The following is a 22,071-nucleotide window of genomic DNA, read 5'->3' on the forward strand; positions in this document are numbered from 1 at the left end:
GCTAATAGAAACTGACAGGACATAGAGACAGAACTATCTGATGAACACACACAATGACTAGAAATATATATAGAGAGAGAGAGAAAGAGAGAAAGAGACAGTGAAGACTTAGTTTACCTCTGAGAAACCATCCCCAAAAAATAAATCCTGTATTAACAAGTGCAAAAAAATAAAAGAACAAATAAACCCAAAATCAAAGGAAAGCAAATAAAACCTCCAAACATTAAAACACAGTGTATAAAATGGTGTGAGAAATTTAAGTCACTTTACAGCCTTTTAGTCAATAAAAAGCTGTGTTTGTGTCCTCGTTTGGATCCAGGCCCATCTTCTGAGATTTTACCCTAAAGGCCCTGCGAGAAGCGGTTGGAGGGTAAAAGCACCCAGTGTGTCCGAGCGGCAGCGGGCGGGTGCTGGGTGCGCCCTGGCGGGGCCCTGGTGGCCCTGGTGGCCCTGGGGTGGCCCTCCCGGCTACTCCTCGCGCGCCGAGCTGTCTTCCAGCGCGTTGATGCCCCCTACGCTCAACGCCGTGCTGTTCTGCGCCGCGGAGGCCGTGAGCACTGTGTGCAGGAGAATCAGTACGAGCACACACAGTTTGAGTCTGCTGTTGCACAGTCTGGTTGCTGATGACACTGTGAGTGACGTCCTGTGACAGGGGCCGCTGGTCCCCACCGTCCCTCTGGAGGGCTTGCTGGGGCGCTCTTCTCTCCTGACATCACAGCATTCGGGTTCATCATTGGTTAGGAAGGTTTCGTAGAGCCCTGGAGGGTGAAGACAGGACAGGGCCCGGTTAAAAGGCGCCAAGAGCCACGGGCAGGAGCTCACACAGTACAGTGAAGCTGTTACTCTAACGTTCTGATCCACAAAATCTTACAGGCAGTTAAGCATTTTGTAAAGGAAAGGCAAGTCAATGCAATGTGGACACATAGTCAACCGGTACTTTTAAGTTCCTCACTGCGCTCTCTTTACATTCCCGGAGGCCACACCAGGGAAGCTCTGGGTTGTGATGAATACAGAGTGAAAGGTTCCATTAGGTCCAAAATCAGAACCTGAGGTTCTGGATCAGCTTGGTGACCAAGGCTGTACAACCATCCTTTTTCTTTAGAAGGAATGCGATTAACTGATGTAACAGGTAAAGTAACAGTAACTACTTGTGCTAAGAGAAACAACCGACCAATTGTAACATCATAGCTCTAGGAACCAGCTTTAGTAATCATTCCTCTCGACCTCACCCTGTCCTTAGCTCGCCTTCTTGGTGAATGGGCAGAGCCTTCTAAGCATCCAATGGGGACATTTCCGTTGGATTTATTTTGTAAATATTGTTCTTTTTCTTCCATTTGCTGTTCTACTGCAGAAGACCTATCTTATGCCTGGACCATTGCAGGAAGAGGCTCTCTGTTGTTCTATTTCCAACCTCCCTTGCCTTTCCAGGAATGCCTGCCCCCTCTCTTTTATCTTCCCTCCTCCCGGAATCTCTTCCCTTCCTCCCTTCTCCTTTCCCTGCTTCCTCTATAATAATGCATTGTTCTTATTTTTAAATTGATACATGGATATTTTAGAAACTTTCAAATTGGTGAAAAGAATAAAATACTTGGCTACCTCAAATCTTTCCAATCTTGTTTCTTGCTCTGTTATATAAAATTTTGTTAAGTAGCTACAGAACCCATTTTGTATCTTTTTTTTTTTTTTTTACCTGACGGCAACATTTTCGCAAGAGTGTTAGCAAAAACTTTCTACACAGATTTTATTATACTATCCTCAAGCTTGAAACTTTAAAAGCGAGGACAGAGTAGTTACAAGGATTAAATCAAGATTTTGTATGTAAAGAGCTTGGCTTAGTGCCTAGTATACAGAAGCATGAAAAATTTGGCTCCTCTTAATAATAATAGCTAGTAGTAGTATCTCATTGTCTCCACCTAACTAATACAATCTAAAATACCTTTTCCCGTCTCTGCAGACTCATTGGCCAATGTTCCAGACAGCCTGAACTGCTGGTTCTTCCAGAGCACACGATACCTTCACCACTTCTCAAGCTGCTTTTTCTTCCTGGACTTTTTTCCATCAACTCATAGACCTTACTCTCATTTATCTTCAAGGTCAGCTTTCCTGACATTGCCTGTGTGAAGTCTATACTCTCTCCTGGGCTGCTAGCGTATTCTGTGGAACTCTTCAATTGTTATCTGTCCTTTTCACCGTAATTCCTAGTTTTATGTCAATTTCCTTATTCATGTGTCACCTTAAAAGCAGGAACTATGTATTTCAGCTTTGTGTTCCCACTGTGTAAGAATGCCTGAACAAAACAGATACTTAACAAGCACTTATTACATGAATAAACTCAATACATATTTGTTTAATTAAAAATCTATTAAATAAGATATTATACACTGCAATCTTCAGTTTCTTTTAAAGAAATGACCAAGATATCCTTATAATGATGCTTACAATATTCATTTCTTCTTAGGCATTCAAAGGTAAACTTCACCTTCTCCTAGATAGAATACGGAAAAAAAACTGAATTAATGAGGTCTGCATCTCCGACATTTTTATTGTATGATATTTTCTTTTTTCAAATAAGATACCTCACTAGTAGACTAATCATTTATTGAAGTATACATTTTCCAAATTATATTCTACAAAAAAGAGAGTTTATAGTTAAGATTATAAGAATAGAAATCTAAAGTTCATTTAGATCAACATTTTAGAAAGTTAATAGTGAGAATATATATATTCGACAATTTCATCCAAATAAGAAGCTCTTCCAAATGTGTTCAGAAGCTAGTTTACTGATGTATAACTAAAGTCATTTCAGAAAGAATAAGGCAGTTCATTTAGGCCAATAAATGTACTATTCTGCTTGACTGATAAAATTCACACTTTCTTTCCCCCTTGTCCATCCTTTTATAGGATTTTTTCAGAGTTATACATGCATGTATATTAATAATCAAATAATTCCACAAGATATTTAAAAAAAATTCTTCCACCTCCCCCAGCCCCAATTTTTCCTTCTCAGAGACAAATACTTGAGCCCCTTTCTGCTGTTTCTGTATTTAGCTACATTTCTGGAAATAACCTGTTTTATGCTTTTCTTGATTTTTTAAAATCTTTTTATCTTTATAGACCTCCCCCTAGGGCACGTGAAGATAAAATACTCATTTTTCAGCCCATATGCACCTCCCACTCTAAGTTCAGCATGCTTCCCTGTATTACGACGTTGTCAAAACAAGTCTTAACTCAGACATGCAGTCACCTGGAGATCTCCGTCCCTCGCCATTCTGGTTTTCCAAGAGCTAATCATTATCTAACAGTTTCCTACGTACTCATGACTTCAACCCCAAATCCCTCCCAGTTGTTTCGGCAGAATGGGGATGTTCTATCAGCTTTATCTCCCGGAGTCTTTCACGATCTGGACCTGTTGCTTTTATGCCTGGCGTACAGCCACCAGCCTGACAGCCTCAATGAACAACCCCCTGGGGACACCTGCAGCTTCTGTCCTGTGGCTCTCCTATTGAGGAATAGCTCCTATGTCCTTTCTGGGTTTGGTGGACCAAGGTAGTATCTTTGTAAGGAAAAGCTCCTGGGAGCAAATTTCTGAGATGCCGCATGCCTAAAAATGTGTTTGTTCTACCTCATATTTAATTTCTTGTTTGGCTGAGCACGGAATTCTAGTTCAGAAATTCTTATCCTCCAGATTTCTTTCTGTGCATGACACCCATCTTCAGTTGTTGGGCTTCTGGGCCCCACCTTTTAGTTTTATTTTATTTTTTAATGTTTATTTATTTTTGAGAGAGAGAGAGGGAGGGGCAGAGAGAGAGAGAGAGAGAGGGAGACAGAGGATCCCAAGCAGGCTGTTCACAGTGCGGAGCCTGCTGTGGGGCTCGAACTCACGAACTGTGAGATCATGACCCGAGCCAAAGTCAGATGCTTAAGTCAGACCGCTTAACCGACTGAGCTACCCAGGCGCCCCTGGGCCCTGCCTTTGAATTCTCTTATCTCATTTCTCTTTATGCCACTGCATCTCTTTGCTCTGCTTTCTGGAGGATTTGGGGACTTTTATTGTGTAATGATATTATTGAGGTTTTTTTTTTTTTTCTATCACATTTTAATTTCCAAGAGTTCTTTCACGTACTCTGAATGTTGTTGTTGTTTTGTTTTGAACTGACTGGTCTCATTTCACAGTTGCAATATATTCTTTCATCGTGGAGAGATTTGCAGAGCTTTTATTTGCCACGTTTTATTTCCTCCCTGCAGGGGCCCTGTTTTCTTCAAGTCATTTTTTTCTTCTTGGTTTGTTCATCTCTTATTTTTTACGCGAGAAGCCTGTGCGTTCTGGATCCAATGTCTGCAGGGGAAGTATTGCAATGGAGCACCTAAGCAAGGTTGTGAGTGGCCTGGGAAGGGGACCTACCTGAACTGTTTACATGGAGAAGTTTGTACATTTCTTTGGATCAGATTTCCCAGGAAACATGCGGCCTATCTGTCCAGGAGAGCAAAAGCTCTTTGAAACTTATCCATCCTTCCATCCTTTCGGATTTATGCCTAAAAACAATTTCTTTTCTGTTGGGTCTGCCTAGAAAACATCACTGTACTTTTCTGTATCTCATTCTGCTCTGTTCCATCTCTGATTCATTCCCCCAGCTAGAATAATACCGGCAGGTGGATCCAGAAACCGTCTCTCGGCCCCTGGGCATCTGCCTTCGATCATCAGGGCATCTGTGAAGGGCCATTCCAGCTCCAGATACTGTCCCTCTGAGAATCCTGCTTCCCTGACCCCCTGGCAGGTGCACTTCCGAGATCAACCATCTGCTTCCTGGGAAACAGACATGCTTCCTGGGAAACCTACCCCCAGAGGCTGAGTCTTCCACATCATTCAAGGGACTACCAGAACTTATTTCCAGATGAAAAGAATTCATTTCTCACGCAATAATTTCATTGCACAAATGAAATTCATTGCACGTTATATATATTAGATGAAGGAAATGAATTTCATTGCACATTATACATATTAGAAAGGGAAAAGGTTATGAAAGGGAAAAGGGAAAGGGTTATGAAAGGGAAAAGGGAAATTTTCAGTGAATGAAATGTTCGGATACATTTTGCTTACAAAATACTCTATTTGAAATCTCTAACAAATCATTAGCTGCCATTTGGCATTAAGTAATAATAATAATAATAGGAATTACTATTCTATCTTATAGTACCAGCCTCATGGAGTTTTTTTTGGAGAATTAAATAATATACACAAATTGCTTAGAATGGTGCCTGCAGATAGTAAAATCTCACATAATAATTATTGCTATTGTAAGTTGGGACAAAGAATAGAATCAGATTTATTATGGTCGGGGGGAGACGCCTGGGTGGCTCAGTCGGTTAAGCGTCTGACTTTGGCTCAGGTCATGATCTCATAGTTCATGGGTTTAAGTCCCACATTAGGTTCTGTGCTGACAGCTCAGAGTCTGGAGCCTGCCTCCCATTCTGTGTCTCCCTCTCTCTCTGCCCCTCCCCCGCTCACGTTCTGTCTCCCCCCCCCCCCCCCCCCTGTCTCTCAAAAATAAACATTAACAAATTTTAAAAAGGTTAAGGGCACCTGGGTGGCTCAGTCGGTTGAGTGTCTGACTTTGGCTCAGGTCATGAGCTCACAGCTCCTGAGTTTGAGCCCCACGTCAGGCTCCGTGCTGACAGCTCAGAGCCTGGAGCCTGCTTCGGATTCTGTCTCCCTCTCTCTCTGCCCCTAACCCACTCGCATTCTGTCTCTGTCTCTCTCAAAAATAAATAAACATTAAAACAAAATTTTTAAAAAAGATTAAAAAAAGAATTTATTATGAGAAAAGACCTTAAAAAACATCCAATTCAAATTCTTTTTCTGTTTTCAGTTGGTCTGAACCACTCATGGAAGACCCTTATTTTTAGTAGCTCAAAACAATTATTCTAGTGTAGTCATTACAAATATTATCTAAGTACAGGAATGTCAGATGTTCTAAGGAAATGGTTAAAATAAACACATGATAATATTTAAATATAATCCTTCATTATCTCAGTAATTTACCTTTCACCACCTTTAAGTCCGGAAATATATGACTATTAAGATATCTGAACAAGTAATATGCTTAATATTTTTCTGAATGCAAAAGTTTAAGAAACAGTAAAGTAAAAAGAAGGGGGAAATCACCCCAAATCTGACTTCATTAGGATGAATGAAGAAACAAGAAGAAACTGCTGCATTTGTTTTCCCAAATGTTTGTCCATACAGGCACATATATTCACACGTAAGTGTGCATGTAATTTATAGATTTCACATGTGAGTAAGATTCTATTAAGCATGTGTGACTGCACATTGTTAATCTTTATTTGGTTTGGTAGGAGTGATTTTAAACTTTGTGTATATTACTAAGTGAGATCATATATGTAATATACACACAATATATATGTGTATTCTATATACATAATTACGGAGTTTTAGAAACTCTAGTTTGGAATCTAAAAAACTTTCTGGATACCAGCTTTTCTTCAAGGTAATTTGCATAATTTTACAGTTTCTTTTATGGCTATCAATCTGTGAGGGTTTTTTGTCAAGTCTGATCATTCATATTTCTCTAAAAATAGCTTGTCTTATTGATAGTTTTACATGTATTAATGCAGAGTTATGCATATTTTAAGACTAAGCTTCTATATCTTCTTTATTGTTAATACTCTATTTCATCATTTTTTTTGTCCCTGATAAGACTCGAAAGATTTTTTTTGCCCACTTTCCTTTGCATGATCAGAGATACAGGTCTTGAAATAATGGATATGTTCTGATATTTATTCTGTTTGCTAATGCATCAATTTCTTATGTTATTTCCTTTTTCATCCTTTGTTCAATCTTCTTTTATTATCCCCCTTCTAACCATATTGAATTGAATGCTACTTTACTCGTTCGAATTCATGTTTTTCCTTAATAAGTTAGTTATTGCTTTAAATTTTCCTCTGAGAATAGCTTTAGCCAATTCTTTCATGTTTTAATTTGCCGCGATTTTACATTTTCTGTAACTGTAATGTACATTTCCTTTTATTTAAAAAAAATTGTTTTTTTCAACGTTTATTTATTTTTGGGACAGAGAGAGACAGAGCATGAACGGGGGAGGGGCAGAGAGAGAGGGAGACACAGAATCGGAAACAGGCTCCAGGCTCTGAGCCATCAGCCCAGAGCCTGACGCGGGGCTCGAACTCACGGACCGAGAGATCGTGACCTGGCTGAAGTCGGACGCTTAACCGACTGCGCCACCCAGGCGCCCCTCCTTTTATTTAAAAAAAAAAAAATTTTTTTAACGTTTATTTATTTTTGAGACAGAGAGAGACAGAGGATGAACGGGGGAGGGGCAGAGAGAGAGGGAGACACAGAATCGGAAGCAGGCTCCAGGCTCTGAGCCATCAGCCCAGAGCCCGACGCGGGGCTCGAACTCACGGACCCTGAGATCGTGACCTGAGACAAAGTCAGACGCTTAACAGGCTGAGTCCCCCAGGCGCCCCAACATTTCCTTTTATATCTAAGTGACTTAAAAGAGTGTTTGATGGCTTTTTAAAAATGTCAGCTGATACTTTTCAAAACTAATTTTGTCACTAACTTCAAGTTTTATTTACCTTAGTTTCAAGAACGTGGCCTTTAAAAAAGTTCTTTTCCTCAGAGAGCTGGGTGGCTCAGACGGTTCAGCATAAGACTCTTGATTTCCACTCAGGTTATGACCCATGAGTGCCCAACATCCAGCCCAGCCTCAGGCCATGTGCTGACAGTGCAGAGCCTGCTTGGGATTCTCTCTCTCCCTCTCTCTCTGTGTCCCTCCCCCTCACTTTTGTGCACCCTTTCTGCCTCTCACAAAATAAATACATATACTTAAGAAATTTGATTTTCTCTCATTATTTTCTTTGTGGTTTTTCTTTGCATTATGTAAAACTATTATCTTGCTATTTTTTGAAAATATTAACATTGCTAACAATGCTTAGTCTCTCTGTTTATATATTTTTTGCCTATTAGAACGTCACCCAGCGAGAAATGTGTCTTCTACAACTGTTTCTAACGATTTTGCTTTTTATACATTTGGCTATTATGTCAGCCACAGACATATGTATGTCAGGTACAGAAAATTCATAAATCTTCACATTTTTCACTAGACATTTAGTATAAATCAAGAAAACATGACACTTTGTTCGTTTATTTTTGGTGAAGTTTTATTGTTGTTTATATTCCTCTTGTCGTATAGAGCATATTTTGTCTGGTATTAATGTTAACTCCATGCATATTAGCATCCATGCAGATACATCATCTGATACACCTTTGTCCATTATTTTAATTTTTCTTGGTCTCTTTATATTTTCTCTCTACTGTGTTCTACATGTAAGTTTCACAATGAAAAGGGGAGTTTAACCCATTTACGTTTATTGTCGTATCTACACTGCTTCGTCTTGCTTTTATCATCATATAATAATATTTCCAAACATTTAAAATTGTTTTTTTACCACTCCCTTTGCTTTCTATAACTTTCTGTGTGAGCATATTTAAATGCTATTTTTTTCATAATTTGTTAAATGCTGGCTGTTATTAATTCTACTTGAACTTTAGCTTTTAAAAAACCATACACACTTGAACTTAGATTTGTCTAATTACCAGTATCACTGATAAGGAGGTTAACAAATTCTGTTTCTTCCATCTCCTCATTCTGTATCATTTTTTGGCTACCATCAGATGTCTTAAACTCAGGTATTATCAAATTACTCATATTTTATATCTTCTCACCTAGTAACTATTATTTAAAAAGTTTTTTTAATGTTTATTTATTTTTGAGAGAGAGAGAGAGAGAGAGAGACAGACAGACAGAGTGTGAGTGGGGGAAAGGCAGAGAGAGAGGGAGACACAGAATCCGAAGCCGGCCCCAGGCTCTGAGCTGTCAGCACAGAGCCTGACGTGGGGCTCAAACTTACGAGCCATGACCTGAACTGAAGTCGGTCGCTCAACCCACTGAGCCACCCAGGTGTCCCTCACGTAGTAATTATTAATGTTTGCATATTGCTTTATATCTATCTTATTCAGGGATTATGTGGTTGCAATTAAGAGAAACCCAGAGGAGCTAATTTGGGTGAAAAAACGAAAAGAACAAGAACAGGTGGCGGGAGTAATACTGGAAAAATTCAAGCCTATTTCATGAACTGCAAGGCTGAGAGCACACCAGGCAGCATGAAGGACAAATCACGGGATTACTGTGGCCATCAGAGAGGGACGTGCCCTCCCCCTGGTGGAGGTGAGCACAGTAACCCGTATGCTTGGATTTCCCCCTCCACACCTCCCCCGGCAGGCAGGCTGGGCTGCCTTTTCATGCATGTGGTCACACAGGACTCCAGCAATTTGTTCTCTCAGTGCAGTGCCGTTGGGGAGTGACTGGGATTGTGGGGTTCTCGTGACACACTCCTGGGAAGGCAGATCCACGGGACTTGTTTCATCCGCGCGGGACCAACCAGCCACACGCTAGAGAGAGATTCCCGCAGAACAGATGCAGCCTTGGATACTGGTCCAGTCTTTTTGAAAGAGAAATATGACGTCCAGTGGTCAAAGACATATTTTCCCCTGGAGCCTGTGGGATATTGCCTTCATCCTCAGAACTCGGGACTGTTTGGAATTTAATCTAATTTCTAAAATTTTGCCAGAATGGAGAGAATCACTTTCACCTGCCCATAGGATTGTCCTCAAGCTCAGGCAAGATATTTCCTGTCATTTCTTTGTTTCTTTTCTCAGTTTTATGTTTTGTATGTTTTCAACTTATCACATCCCCTGTGTCCATTTCTATACCGCAGGTCTCCACCTTGGACCTGGCCCCTACATTCTTCATGCTTGTCCCTCCCTTTTGTTTATTCCGATTTCTAGATGGTTGATGCAATACATCTAGCACGTATTTGCAAGTTTTCTTTGTTGCCCTACAATATTTCCTTTTTAAAATCTAAGCCCAGTGTTATGGTTGCCTGCTTCCCAGCCCAATTCCCTTTCCACTCTTCTCCTCTTGTCTTAAAGTTTCTGTATATTCTTGAAGGTTATTGAGTAGATGCTGTGTAAAATTACCCTGGGGTAACTTTTCTCCAATACGTGCTGTAGCATTCTGCTTCTCAACTTCCTGCTTTCATGTAAAGCATATTTTATGAGATTCCATATTTTGTTTTCTGTGTGACAAAGGTTGAACCAAGTCCCCCGCAAAGATATTAAAGACCTAGAACCTAGTACCACAGAATGTGACCTGATTCGGAGAGAGGATCTTCAGAGACTTAATCAAGAGGAGGTCACTACGGGATACCTAATCCAATATGATCTGTGTCCATATATTAAAAATTAAAAGAAAAAGGAAATTGGACACAGAGACAGACATGGACAGAGGGAACATTGTGAACAGACACAGGGAGTAGGTCGGGTGGACAAGTGATGTATCTATGAGCCAAGGAATACCAAAGTCGCCGGCAAACCCCCAGAAGCTAGGTAACAAGTGTGGAACAGACTCTCCCTCGCATCCCTCAGAAGGAACCAACCCTCCCAACACCTTGATCTCAGATGTCCAGCCTCCAAAATTGTGACACATTTTTCTTACAACAGCCCTGGGAAATAATATTCTGTATATTTCTCTTTTAACAGTGATGTGTCAAAACAGCTCGAGTGACTTTATTACTTACTTGGTTTGACATCTCAACCCCCCCCCCCCCCCCACCCCCACTCCCACCAAGGATGGTTAGAAGTGCAGTTAGGGATCCAGTGCTCTGGGTAGCCCTTCCCAAGTTAGCTTCATTCACCTGAATCTTCTCTGTGCTGTATTACGATACCCGTGTGACCCACACCTCTTCTACCAATGCTCTCATGCTGCACTGGAGAGGAAGCCCATGCTTTGCCTTGGGGACCTTGCACGGCCTTCGAGAATGGTCAGCCGGCCCTGACTGCAGGAAGTCTGGGAGAATGCTTGCCAGCTCTCTCTCAACTCGCCCTTATCTGTAAACCATTTTCCTCCAAGCGAGTACTTGTGGGATCACAGGTCTCAATTCTTGCAGGGGAGCCCCCGGCATGCTCTAATGTGATCTGATTTCCATTCTTCTTGAAGAAATGGTTCAGTCTCTTGCACGTGGATGGGCCCTTTCTGATGACCTGGAGTTTTCACGTTCCCTTGGTTATTTTACTGGAGTCAGAAGTGGGACAGTCGGATGCTTCTGTTTACTTGGCCACTTACTGTCTGCTCTTCCCCCCCCCCCCCATAGGAATTGTTACAGGTTGTAAGGATAAGACCACATGATAACCTTTTACTAATACACACCTAAGAGAGTTTATATGGAAAGCATTTTCATAATAAAAAAATAAATATTTTGGAAATAAACTGGCAATAATGGCAATGAGAAAATTATTACATGTGCATGGAAATAAAAATGCTCGAATAACATCAGAAAGCAAACATTACCTTTTTTAAACATTTTTTAAAAATGTTTTTATTTATTTTTGAGACAGAGAGACAGAGCATGAGCAGGGGAGGGGCAGAGAGAGAGGGAGACTCAGAATCTGAAGCAGGTTCCAGGCTCTGAGCTGTCAGCACAGAGCTCCACGAGGGCCTCGAACTCATGGACTGAGATCATGACCTGAGCCGAAGTCGGATGCTTAACCGACTGAGCCACCCGGGGTCCCCAAAACATCATTACCTTTCTTTCTCTTCGATCCTAATACTCTTCTCCAGGGATAAACACTTTGGATGGATTCTGTTTCCACATTTTTGTTTGCTTTTATGTTGGGAGTGATTGTCTTCAGAAGTCTACACGACAAATCCCTTCACTTATATCTTAATCCAGTGATTTAGACCCACTAAGAAAGCTGTATCACTCTAGTTCTCTCCTCCCCCAGTGATCCCTACATGTGGCCAGCCATTGCTTTTCTCTAAAAATACAGTGACATTTCCCTATGTGTTTGTGCTCTGTATGCTAAGAGCACACAGAGCTCTTCAATATTCAATATTTTGAATATTGAAAGTAAAATAAAGTACATCCTTAGCGTTCGTTTAATCCCACTTCATTACAATATTACTGAAGATAGTTTAAACATCAGGCAAAACAGATTCTCACTTTTATGCTTCATCAATTCATAAAAATCATGAAAATTTTAGATAGCTTTGTATGTGACTCGTGATTCTCTTGCACATTTTTCCCGAGTTCCAATTGTCTTTCATGTTTCATATAATCAGGAAAATATTCTACATTCTTTCCTGTATCGCTAACTCATCCAGCCTCATAATCATACCCGTCTCGATGTTCTAATACAAACTTTTTTTTTTATATTTTTTGTTGCACAGATATCATCTTACCATTTATTATTTCACTATACCACCCGCATTAAGATCCTACATTATCTTCTTTGCTGTGCCCTTGTTTCACTAGAGTAAAACTTCAATTTATGTTTCGGCTAGCACATGCGGAAGGTGAACTTTCATGAGTACCCATATTTTTAAAAAATGTTTTTAAGTTTATTTATTTTGAGAGAGAGACCGAGCGAGCAGGGGGAGGGACGGAGAGAGAGAGGGAAAGAGAGAGAGAGAGAATTCTCAAGCAGGCTCCACACTGTCAGCACAGAACCCAACACGGGGCTCAAACCCATGAACTGTGAGATCATGACCTGAGCTGAAATCAAGAGCCAGACACTTAACTGACGGAGGCACCCAGGTGCCCCCATGCGTACACATATTTAATTTAAACAAACTTCATTGTCGCATTTTGAAAGGTAGTTTCTCGGGTACAGATCCTAGATTCATAATCTTTGTCTTCTAATAACAGGAGGCATTACTTCACTGTATCTTAGCGCCCAGCACTGTGGTGGAAATTCTAACTGTGTGTGTTTCCTAATGACGTTGTTAACAGATCGCTACTTACTTACCAGCTAAACCAGCACACATTTATTTATGCACAGTTCTGTGGGTCAGAGGTCTAGCGGGGCTGACTGGTTTCTCTACCCCCTGTTCACAAACCAAAATCAAGACACTGGCAGGGCTGAGTTCCTCTGCAGAGACTCTCGGGAAGAATTCACTTCTATGGCTATTCAGTCTGGTGGTTCCCTTTGCTTGTAGGGACCGGGGTGCTGATGTCCCTGTATACTGTTGACAGGGTAATTCTCAGTGTCCAGAGGACGTGTGTCCCCGCTTCTTGGCTCATGGCCCTTTTCTCCATCTTCAAAGCCAGTGATGACCCACAAAGTTCTGCTCATTCTTCCAATCTCTCTGGCTTCTCCTTTTTCGTCATCTCTTCTGCCTTTCGCACTATGTCTCTGACCGACTGTCTGCCTTCTTCTGTGGTTTTCAGGGCTCAGGTGATCAGAATGGGTCCACCTAGATAATCCGGAATAATCCTCTATCTCCAGGTCCATAATCTTATTCCTACCTGCAAAGTCTCTTCTGCCATGCAGTGTGTTCACGGGTTCTGAAGATTAGGTTAGGGGCATTTTTGGGGGGGGGTGATGGTGGAGTGGGCCATTATTCAGTCTACCGCCCTGCCCTCTGGTTTCCAAAGATTCACATCCATGCCACATGCAAACCACACCTTAAGGTTCCAAATGCCTCCCTCCAATACAACATCAACTCAAAGTGCAGAAATCTCTAAATCTTAGTTAAAAATCCCCGAATCCCATGGTCCAACCACCTAAATTAGGTATTGATGTGACTCTGGGTGTAATCCATCCTGGACAAAAGTCCTATGTATCTGTGAAGCTAGAAAGCAAGTTATCTGCTCCCAACATACACTGGTGAGATAGGCAGAGGCCAGGAGTTATAGACACTCTGCCTCAGATAGGAAGAAAACAGAAGGAAAAGGGGGTCATCAGTCCAAAGCAGGTTCGAAGTCCAGCTGCACAAACGCCATTTGGTTTCCAGGCCTGGGAACAGTCGTGTGTGGTTCTCAGCTCCCCTCTGGGCTCAGAACTCTGCCCTCTGACTCATCCTTCCTCTTTTATGATGAACACCACGTGTTTGCTGCTGAGAAGTTTCATTAGCACGTTTGGGGGGGGGGTCTGACACCCTTTCTTCCTTCCATCCTGTCTCTGTCCTTTCCAGTCAAAGCTGGCAGTGTTCTTGTTGATCTAAATTCTCAACGGTGTGTGAGCTCCTGGTCTGTGCCGCAAGGATCCGCCCCATCGCACGAGAAGCTCATCCATAGATCTTTCCCAGGTAATCCCTCCTCTGTTTTTGGCTACGGCTACTGCCCAGGTGGCCGAGGGGATCCATGAGTCACACCTTTCACTTCTTCGAAGAGCCTTTAACTTCCTCCTCTGACCATTCAAGCTCTCTGAGGTATTAGCCCAGAACCCTCTGTTCTCTTCTGTTTTCTTTTCTAGAATGTGCTTTCCTGAAAGGAAAGTCTTTTAATCTCTTGCCCTCTTGGAAGACAGAGATTCCCCACATCATCAAATCCTGGATTTGTGTTGTCGAACAGTTCCCTCACTTCTCGCTCCCCTTTCGCGTTTTATCGTAAGCAGCAAAAATTGCCAGGCTGCACCTTGAACGCTTTGCTGGGACATCTTTTGGCTGGAGAGCCCATGCGCATCACATGCAATCTCTGCCTTCCGTGCTCCTTCAGGGCACGATTCTGCTGAGCGTGCCGAAACCTCGTAACACGTTTCCGGTTTCCATTAACACCTTCCTTATTCCTCTATGAGCCCTGGCCGGTGGTCTTTAACGCCACACTTCGACATCTTGTTCAAGGCAATCTGGGAATCTCATTAGCCTGGTCCTTTATCTTCTCCCAACTTCCCCCGCTGCCTTGTTCCAAAGCCGCTTCCATATTTCCTGGTATTTGTTACACGACCCCACACGTCCGGTACCGAAACACCCATTTGCTTTTCAGCGCTGCTGTAAAAGCTGTCACAGGCACAGTGGCTTAAATGGCATTCATTTAATACTTCCCCGTTCTGCAGGTCAGATGCCTCGGCTAGATTGGCTTCCCCACTCAGGGTTTTGTGAGGCTGAAATCGAGGTGTTGGCCTTGACTACCCAGGCCGATTCCGGAGGTTAGCAGAATTCACTCTCACGTGGTTGTAGTACTGAGATCCTGTTTTCTTGCTGGCTGTTGATTGGAGACTCTGTTTCTAGAGGCCACCTGCATCCCTGGCTGGTGGCCCCTGTCCCCGTGGTAAAACTGTGTAGCAACAGAGGGGTTGAGTCCTTCCCACCTTCAGTTTCTCTGAATTTCCTGCCTCATCTTTCTGGCCCATGCTTCTCTGTTCTGTGATGACATTGGCCCACCTGGACAATCCAAGACAGGCTTTCTATTTTAAACGTGAGCTTGGTGATCTTGGTGATCCTGGTGAGACTGGTGATCTTAATTCCACGTGCAAAATGCTTTCTGCCATGTCATGTGTCTGTAATGTCATATGATCACAAGCATATGACGGGGGGAGAAGACCAAGGAGGCCAAAATCCACCTTGATGTCAGCATCCCTCTCTTTCCCTGGAGGGCTTGCTATCCTCTGTGAAAGCTCTTTGGACGGTCCACGTGTCTGTTGTATTCTCAAATCTCAAGAAGACATGTTTATGTGTGGTTTCTTTACAGCTTCTTCTGAAGTCATCTCTTGAAAATTGGATGGTTTTCTAGGGTTATTTTATTTTTATTTTTTTTTAAGTTTATTTATTTTGAGAGATGGGTGGGGGGAGGGAGAAAGAGAGAGGGAGAGAGAGAATCTCAAGCAGGCTCCATACTGTCAGCGCAGAGCCCTACAAGGAGCTCGGACTCACGAATCCTGAGATAATGACCTGAGCTGAAACCAAGAGTTGGACGCTTAACTGGCTGAGCCACCCAAGACCCCCCCGGTTATTTTATAATTGTGCTGGTAAAACAATATAAAATGAAAGGTCAACCTAAGAAATGAAATTTTTTTTCCCAAACCATAATGACCATCTGCAGAAAGAATTAGAATCGGACTTCTGAGTATCTGTATATTTATAAATTTTATAGTTATCTTTTCTAAGCAAGGGCAAATTTTTCCATCTGAGTAATTTTTCGAGGGGAGTAGTGGCCAGGTGTATCAGACTAGTAAGATGAACAAATGTTAGCATCGGTCTTGAATCTAACCATTTATAGCATTATATTCCTTTACTTCTAGCTGATATCGTTGAGAATAATGATCACTTCTTCACCCCATCCTGGTACTCTAAATACCTGGCAGGATGTTTATTCCCCAAAGAACAATACATATTTATTTGATGAGGGGAAGGAAGCAAGGAATAATGCCCCTTGAGCTGTAAGAGAATGTTTCAGTAAGTTGAGTCGTTTGGATGACAAAGCAAAAATACCTCGATATAGAAAGGCCACTCAGATCTGAAAGCTAACTGTGCATTAACTTGAAAATAAATCGCTCTAAAAACTGAAAATGATGTTAAGTGAAAGGAAAATCAAAAGTCCACATTAAAATGGCAGAGATGTTCTGCAGAGAATTCACTCATTCATTAAAGCCATAAGCTGAGTTGAGAAATAAATTGGGCATATGAAATGTCTTGAAGCTAAGCAGAGAATTTTCTCCATAACGGGTCCTAAAGTTTTCCAAGACTGTACTAGAAAAACAGACTGTCTGCAGCCTGAGAGAGTATAATCTAAACCGAAATCTAGCACATGCTGTTAAATATCACATTTCACATTGTTATTTTCCTGAAAAGGGTTATAGTGATTTTTTAATTTTAAAAATGTAGTCTAAGAAAACAGAAAAGAAGAAGAAAAAAGGAATGGACAAAGAAGATACAGTCTCACTAGATATATCATTCTAATTTTCCACCCCTCCCCTAATGAATCCTTTGATGGTGGCCTTGAAGACTTTATTGGCTGGTGTGGAGGAAAGCCATATGGGTTTCTGGAGAAGTCAGCGTGCCATAGTTCAGCTGTTTGCGTTTGCACAAAGCATCAGAAGAGTGCAGGGTCCCAGGCCATGGGGACTGTTGGGACAGAAAGGCTCACATTCCTCTTCCTTATTCGGATCAGTTACCAAGTACAGCGACTTGAGCGGAGCTTACAAGAGTCACCAGGGAAAGGAATACAAATCTCAACTCCTCCTCTTTCTTCACCAGGAACCATCGTGGCTGTGAGACGCTCTCCCTTCTCCGGCCAGACTGCTCTCGCAGATGGGAAGTGTGTCGAAGGAACTTCATGAAGTGGGTTTCAGAAATTAAGAGAAATTTCTGTAAGTATGTCCTAGGAATCCACATCACAGGAGGGTGTGAAAATGCTGGAACTCTCTGGGACATGTTTCTGGGACTTCGTGCTTAGCACCCAGCTAGTTTCAGCAGCGAAGAAGCCATATGAGAAAAAGTGTAGTGTATGGTCCTTGTTAAGCACATTACCTGTGATGTTCTGCTTCTATTTACTTGTGTTATTTTTCTCCGTGAAACGGCATGGTGGGCTCACCGATTATAAATCAGTATCATTGTTTAGTATGTATCCCACAGTCTTTTTTTTTTTTTTTTTAATTTGGAAATCCTTGGTAACTATGAGTCTGCAGAGGAAATCTCCTTGAAAACAGGAAACTATATAAATAATTCTGTGGCTGCGGTATCTCAAACCATGAGTTGTAATTGAAGAGACAGTTTTGCTAATGCTTTGATCCATCGATGTTTTTAGAGTACGAACAACATTTCCTGCTTTTCTTTCTAAAAAGAAAACCAGACTTTCTGTGTAATCCCAGAACACATACACAACTATCTCAACGTCGATGTGCACTCAACAGAGGCAAACACAAGGTAATGGCTTCAAGGCATGGAAATAGCTCATAAAGAGACCCTGACTTCAAAAATAAGCTTTCTTTTCAATGAGTTAGGGGAAAATTATTTTCCTAATTTGATGTACCAGGTTTTGAAACATTAAATGTGAACAAAACCAGTTGTGATTTTAGTCAAAATGTTTGTACTCAAAATAAATGCCCAAACTTAAATTGGTAATACTCTGACTCTAAAGAAAAGCAAATGTACGTGAGCAGTTTACAGACCGGATAAGAAAACTGGTCTCAGTATCTTAGAGTTAATGTTAAATTAAAAAAAATGTATATATTAGCTGGAATTCTTGGCCACTTTTGTTTTTCAGATTTAAATGGAACTGAATTCTAGTAGTCGCAACACTTAAAGTAGGGCATTCAAATGAAAAAAAATAAAATAATCATTTTCCGAAAGGAATTACAAAAACATTAGAAGCAGGGACACTGGGGGCAGGCAGGTGGGGTTTGGTGGGTGGAGTAGCTATCTTGAAGAGGGTATCACTCATCGTTAGAATGCACACTTCCATTAAAAACAATGTTATATCTTATATTTACACATATTTTCCACTGAGATCCTGGCATGTCAGTTGCCAAAGGGAATGTCTCAAGCAGCAGCGTTTTAATTGCTTATTTCCTTAGTTACAATGCTAGGTATAGCACCATAATTATGATTCATTTCATCCAATGATGTCTTGGATTATTTGCTCTGCTTTCTGATTGTTGCCCTCTGGGGTCATTGGTTTAACCTGCCATTGAAGAAACAAGACTCAAGTTTTAACAAAATACAAAGGAGCCTGACAATGGTTGCTAATTAGCCGAAGAATGAGTTTACAGTGATAGAGATAAAACACCAGGAAATGATTCTCTCTCTCTCTCTCTCTCTCTCTCTCTCTTTGGGGTGGGGAGGCGTATAACAGGATTTAACACTCACTTATAACTCTTATTTGAGAGCTCGAGAGTTATCTGTTTGGTAGAAGATCCATTAAACTGGGAAGATATAAAGAATGGTAAGAATGAGTTTTGAAGTGTGGCTCAGAGGTGATACAATGTAAACTAACACAACCAGAAGTTAGCTCAGTGCGTCCCCTCCACTTGACCCCTGCTGTGTTTGATTAGTCTGCCACTCTGTTCCATGTGAGGGAAGCAGCAGTCTTAAAAATTCTGTATTTCCCACAAGGAACAGATTCAGGAAAAAGAGAGCGTGCCTGGGTCATGACAGAAAGAAAGGAAGGAAAAAAGAAAAGATCACGTATGAAATTAAAATGAGATGTTATGAGGCACTACAAAAGAGAAATAAAAAGAACCAGTATAAAAGAAAAAAAAAGTCCAAACACTAGTATTTAAAAAACTGAAAAGTAATGACGCATCATGCTTCGCTTAAAACATACAGGAATATTCATGACAATATTCTATGTCCATAAAGGAGTGAGAAGCCAGAAGTATAACACATCGCTGGGGAGAATCTATGTGTGGTCATAAATTATCTGAGTTTTTGGCAACAAGTATCAAAAGCTGAACTTTTGTGTGCCCTTTTACCCACCAACTCCACCTAGATGAATTTATGGAAAGAAACCCGAAGTGAATGGAAGTAAGTGTGCATATATGTCCATAGAAGCGTTTTTTAATATAGTCCTATAATTAGTAAAACGCTTAAGTAATTTACGTTATACTCATATCCTGTATTATTATTCAAATGATATTTTATGCTGCAGAAGCATATTTTAGAATGCAAAGCCCTATTCATTGTATAGAATGTTATTTTCCCCTTGGTGGTAGATGATGGTTTTTCTTCCTTTTGCTTATGTGCATTCACTGAACGTTTTAAAATGATTAAGCATACATTTTCTAGCTTAAATATAGCAATGAATATCCCTTGACAGAAAAGAGGCTGTGGGTGTTTAAAGCTCTTTGACCAACAAGGTTAGATTTTTTTTCAAAGAGATGCATCTTTTCTTTAGTGCAGGGACACTGAGCATTGTGCACAAGATGGGGCTGCTTTGGGCTCTGACTCAGTGCTTGCCAGCACATCTCCCCTGGGAAAGTCGCGCTCGCTTCCTTGTTCTCCTTGAGGCGTGTGGTGGGCAGCTGCCGTTTAGCGCAAGGAACATCACCCTAAATGATGAACGGCCCGCAGATTTTACTTTGGGGATCGGCCATCCTCCGCTGGACAGATGCGGTGCACGTGAGGCTGATCCGGCCCCTGCCCCCTGGCCCAGGCCACAGTGATGGCGCAAGTGTGGACACGGGACCGAGGTTAGGACAATCCGACTCCAAAGCAGGACTGCTGCAAACACACCAGGAACGGGGTGATCTCTTCCTGCCGAAGTTCCTAAACTGAGTGGTTATAGATCTGTAGCTGTTGGTCAAATCAACTAACGAAGAGAAAAGCAGAGCCTAGAGCTGGGGAGAAAGAGTCAAGTGGGCGATGGGGACAGAACTAGCGGTTGGTCCACATCGATGTCTCATTTCTCCACGTGTAGATCAATAGACATCTACATGATCTATATGATCAATATAGATCAATATACCTACATTCTCATCATATCTGCGTTCCTCCATCTATCATCTATCCATCTATCATCTATGTATATATCTATCCATCCATTATCTATCTATGTATCTATCATCTATCAATCAATCATCTATCTATCTATCTAATGAATAACATATAAGACTCTGATACTTATCCCTGGACTTTAAGATTATATAAACCAATGAATCCTCATTTTGCTTACATCCGTTTTAGTTAGGTTTCTGCCATTTGCAAGGGTCACCAACGTGCACACTCTCCTCAGAGACACTGTGGGGATTTAACAAGATGAACCTTAAGTACTTGGCTGAATGTATTACACATTCTCTGCACTCACAATTAGTGGCCAGTAACAATCCTAACAGTGGTGGTAATGGTAATGGTAGTGAGACTGGACGGTTGCAAGGAAGCAATGGATTCAATCTTCTTCATGGATTTTCTCTTTGCTTCAGAAATAACCTGTGGAAACCTGAGGAAAACTGTGGGGCACCTGGGTGGCTCAGTGGGTCAAGCGTCCCACTCTTGATCTTGGCTCAGGTCATGATCTCACAGTTCGTGGGTTTGAATCCCGCATCGGGCTCTGCACTGACAGTGTGGAGCCTGCTTGGGATTCTCTCTCTTTCTCTCTCTCTGCCCCTCCTATTCTCTTTCTCTCTCTCTCTCTCTCTCTCTCTCTCTCAAAATAAATACATAAACTTAAAAAAAAAACCCCGAGGTGGGGCGCCTGGGTGGCGCAGTCGGTTAAGCGTCCGACTTCAGCCAGGTCACGATCTCGCGGTCCGTGAGTTCGAGCCCCGCGTCGGGCTCTGGGCTGATGGCTCAGAGCCTGGAGCCTGTTTCCGATTCTGTGTCTCCCTCTCTCTCTGCCCCTCCCCCGTTCATGCTCTGTCTCTCTCTGTCCCAAAAATAAATAAACGTTGAAAAAAAAAAAACCCCGAGGAAAACTAGTTTCTCTGTATCCCCTTTTCATGTCTGTGCATTTGTGATAATAACACTCTCCATACTTACTTCCAAGAAAAGTAATGGAGATATAGTGAATTGTTCCCTTCCTGCTCTGTACTCTGTTAAGACTTTACATGTAATAACACCAGTCTAGTTTTTATTTAATTTGTTAATTCTACAAATGAACATGTGTGTCTTAGGTTATGAACCTAATCTGTCTCCAGCATCTGGCACAAGGCCTGATAATCGATGTATGCAAAATGCTGGCTTCCCCCCGAGATGTCTAAATCCAAATCCCCAGTACCTGTGAATATCTGGTTATGTGGCAAAAAGGAATTAAGGATACAGATGGAATTACGGTTGCTCGTTAGCTGACCTCAAAATAGGAAAATTAATCCAAGTGAGACGAATCTAATAACATGAGCTCTTAAAATGGAAAGAAGGAGGCCAAATCATGGGTCAGAGAGATATGATGGGTGAAGAATCTTCTCCACCACTGTTGACTTGACTTTGAACATGGAGATGGGGAAAAGCAAGCCAAGGAAGGTGGGTGGCTTCTGGAAGCTGGGAGTTGTCCGAGCAGACAGGCAGTAAGAAAAGAGGGACTGCGGTCCAACAACGACAAGGAAATGAATTCTGCCAACAATCAGAATGATCACGAATGGGTTCTTCTCTTCAAGCCTTTAGAAGGAACGCAGCCTTCTGACATCTTGACGTTACTCTGGTGAGATCTGTGTCCACATTGTGACCTATAAAACTGTGAGGTGATACATTTATATTGGTTTAAGCCACTAACCACTGCATTCGTGACAATTTGTTACAGCAGCACTAGGAAATTAATGCAGTG

The 22,071-nt window shown here is 41.7% G+C and overlaps 1 protein-coding gene across 1 annotated transcript in view; it reads right to left on the reverse strand.

Moving 5' to 3' along the window:
• Window positions 1-200: 200 nt before the first annotated feature.
• NALF1 (NALCN channel auxiliary factor 1) overlaps window positions 201-22,071 on the reverse strand; it is a 628,937-nt gene continuing 607,066 nt past the window's right edge. The window contains exon 3 of the mRNA XM_047865073.1: window positions 201-758. Within this exon, the coding sequence (XP_047721029.1) occupies window positions 469-758 (290 nt within the window). The 3' untranslated portion in view covers window positions 201-468. The remainder of the gene's footprint in view (window positions 759-22,071) is intronic.

This window comes from Prionailurus viverrinus, chromosome A1 (genome assembly GCF_022837055.1).
Source record: "Prionailurus viverrinus isolate Anna chromosome A1, UM_Priviv_1.0, whole genome shotgun sequence".
NCBI classification, from domain to species: domain Eukaryota; kingdom Metazoa; phylum Chordata; class Mammalia; order Carnivora; family Felidae; genus Prionailurus; species Prionailurus viverrinus.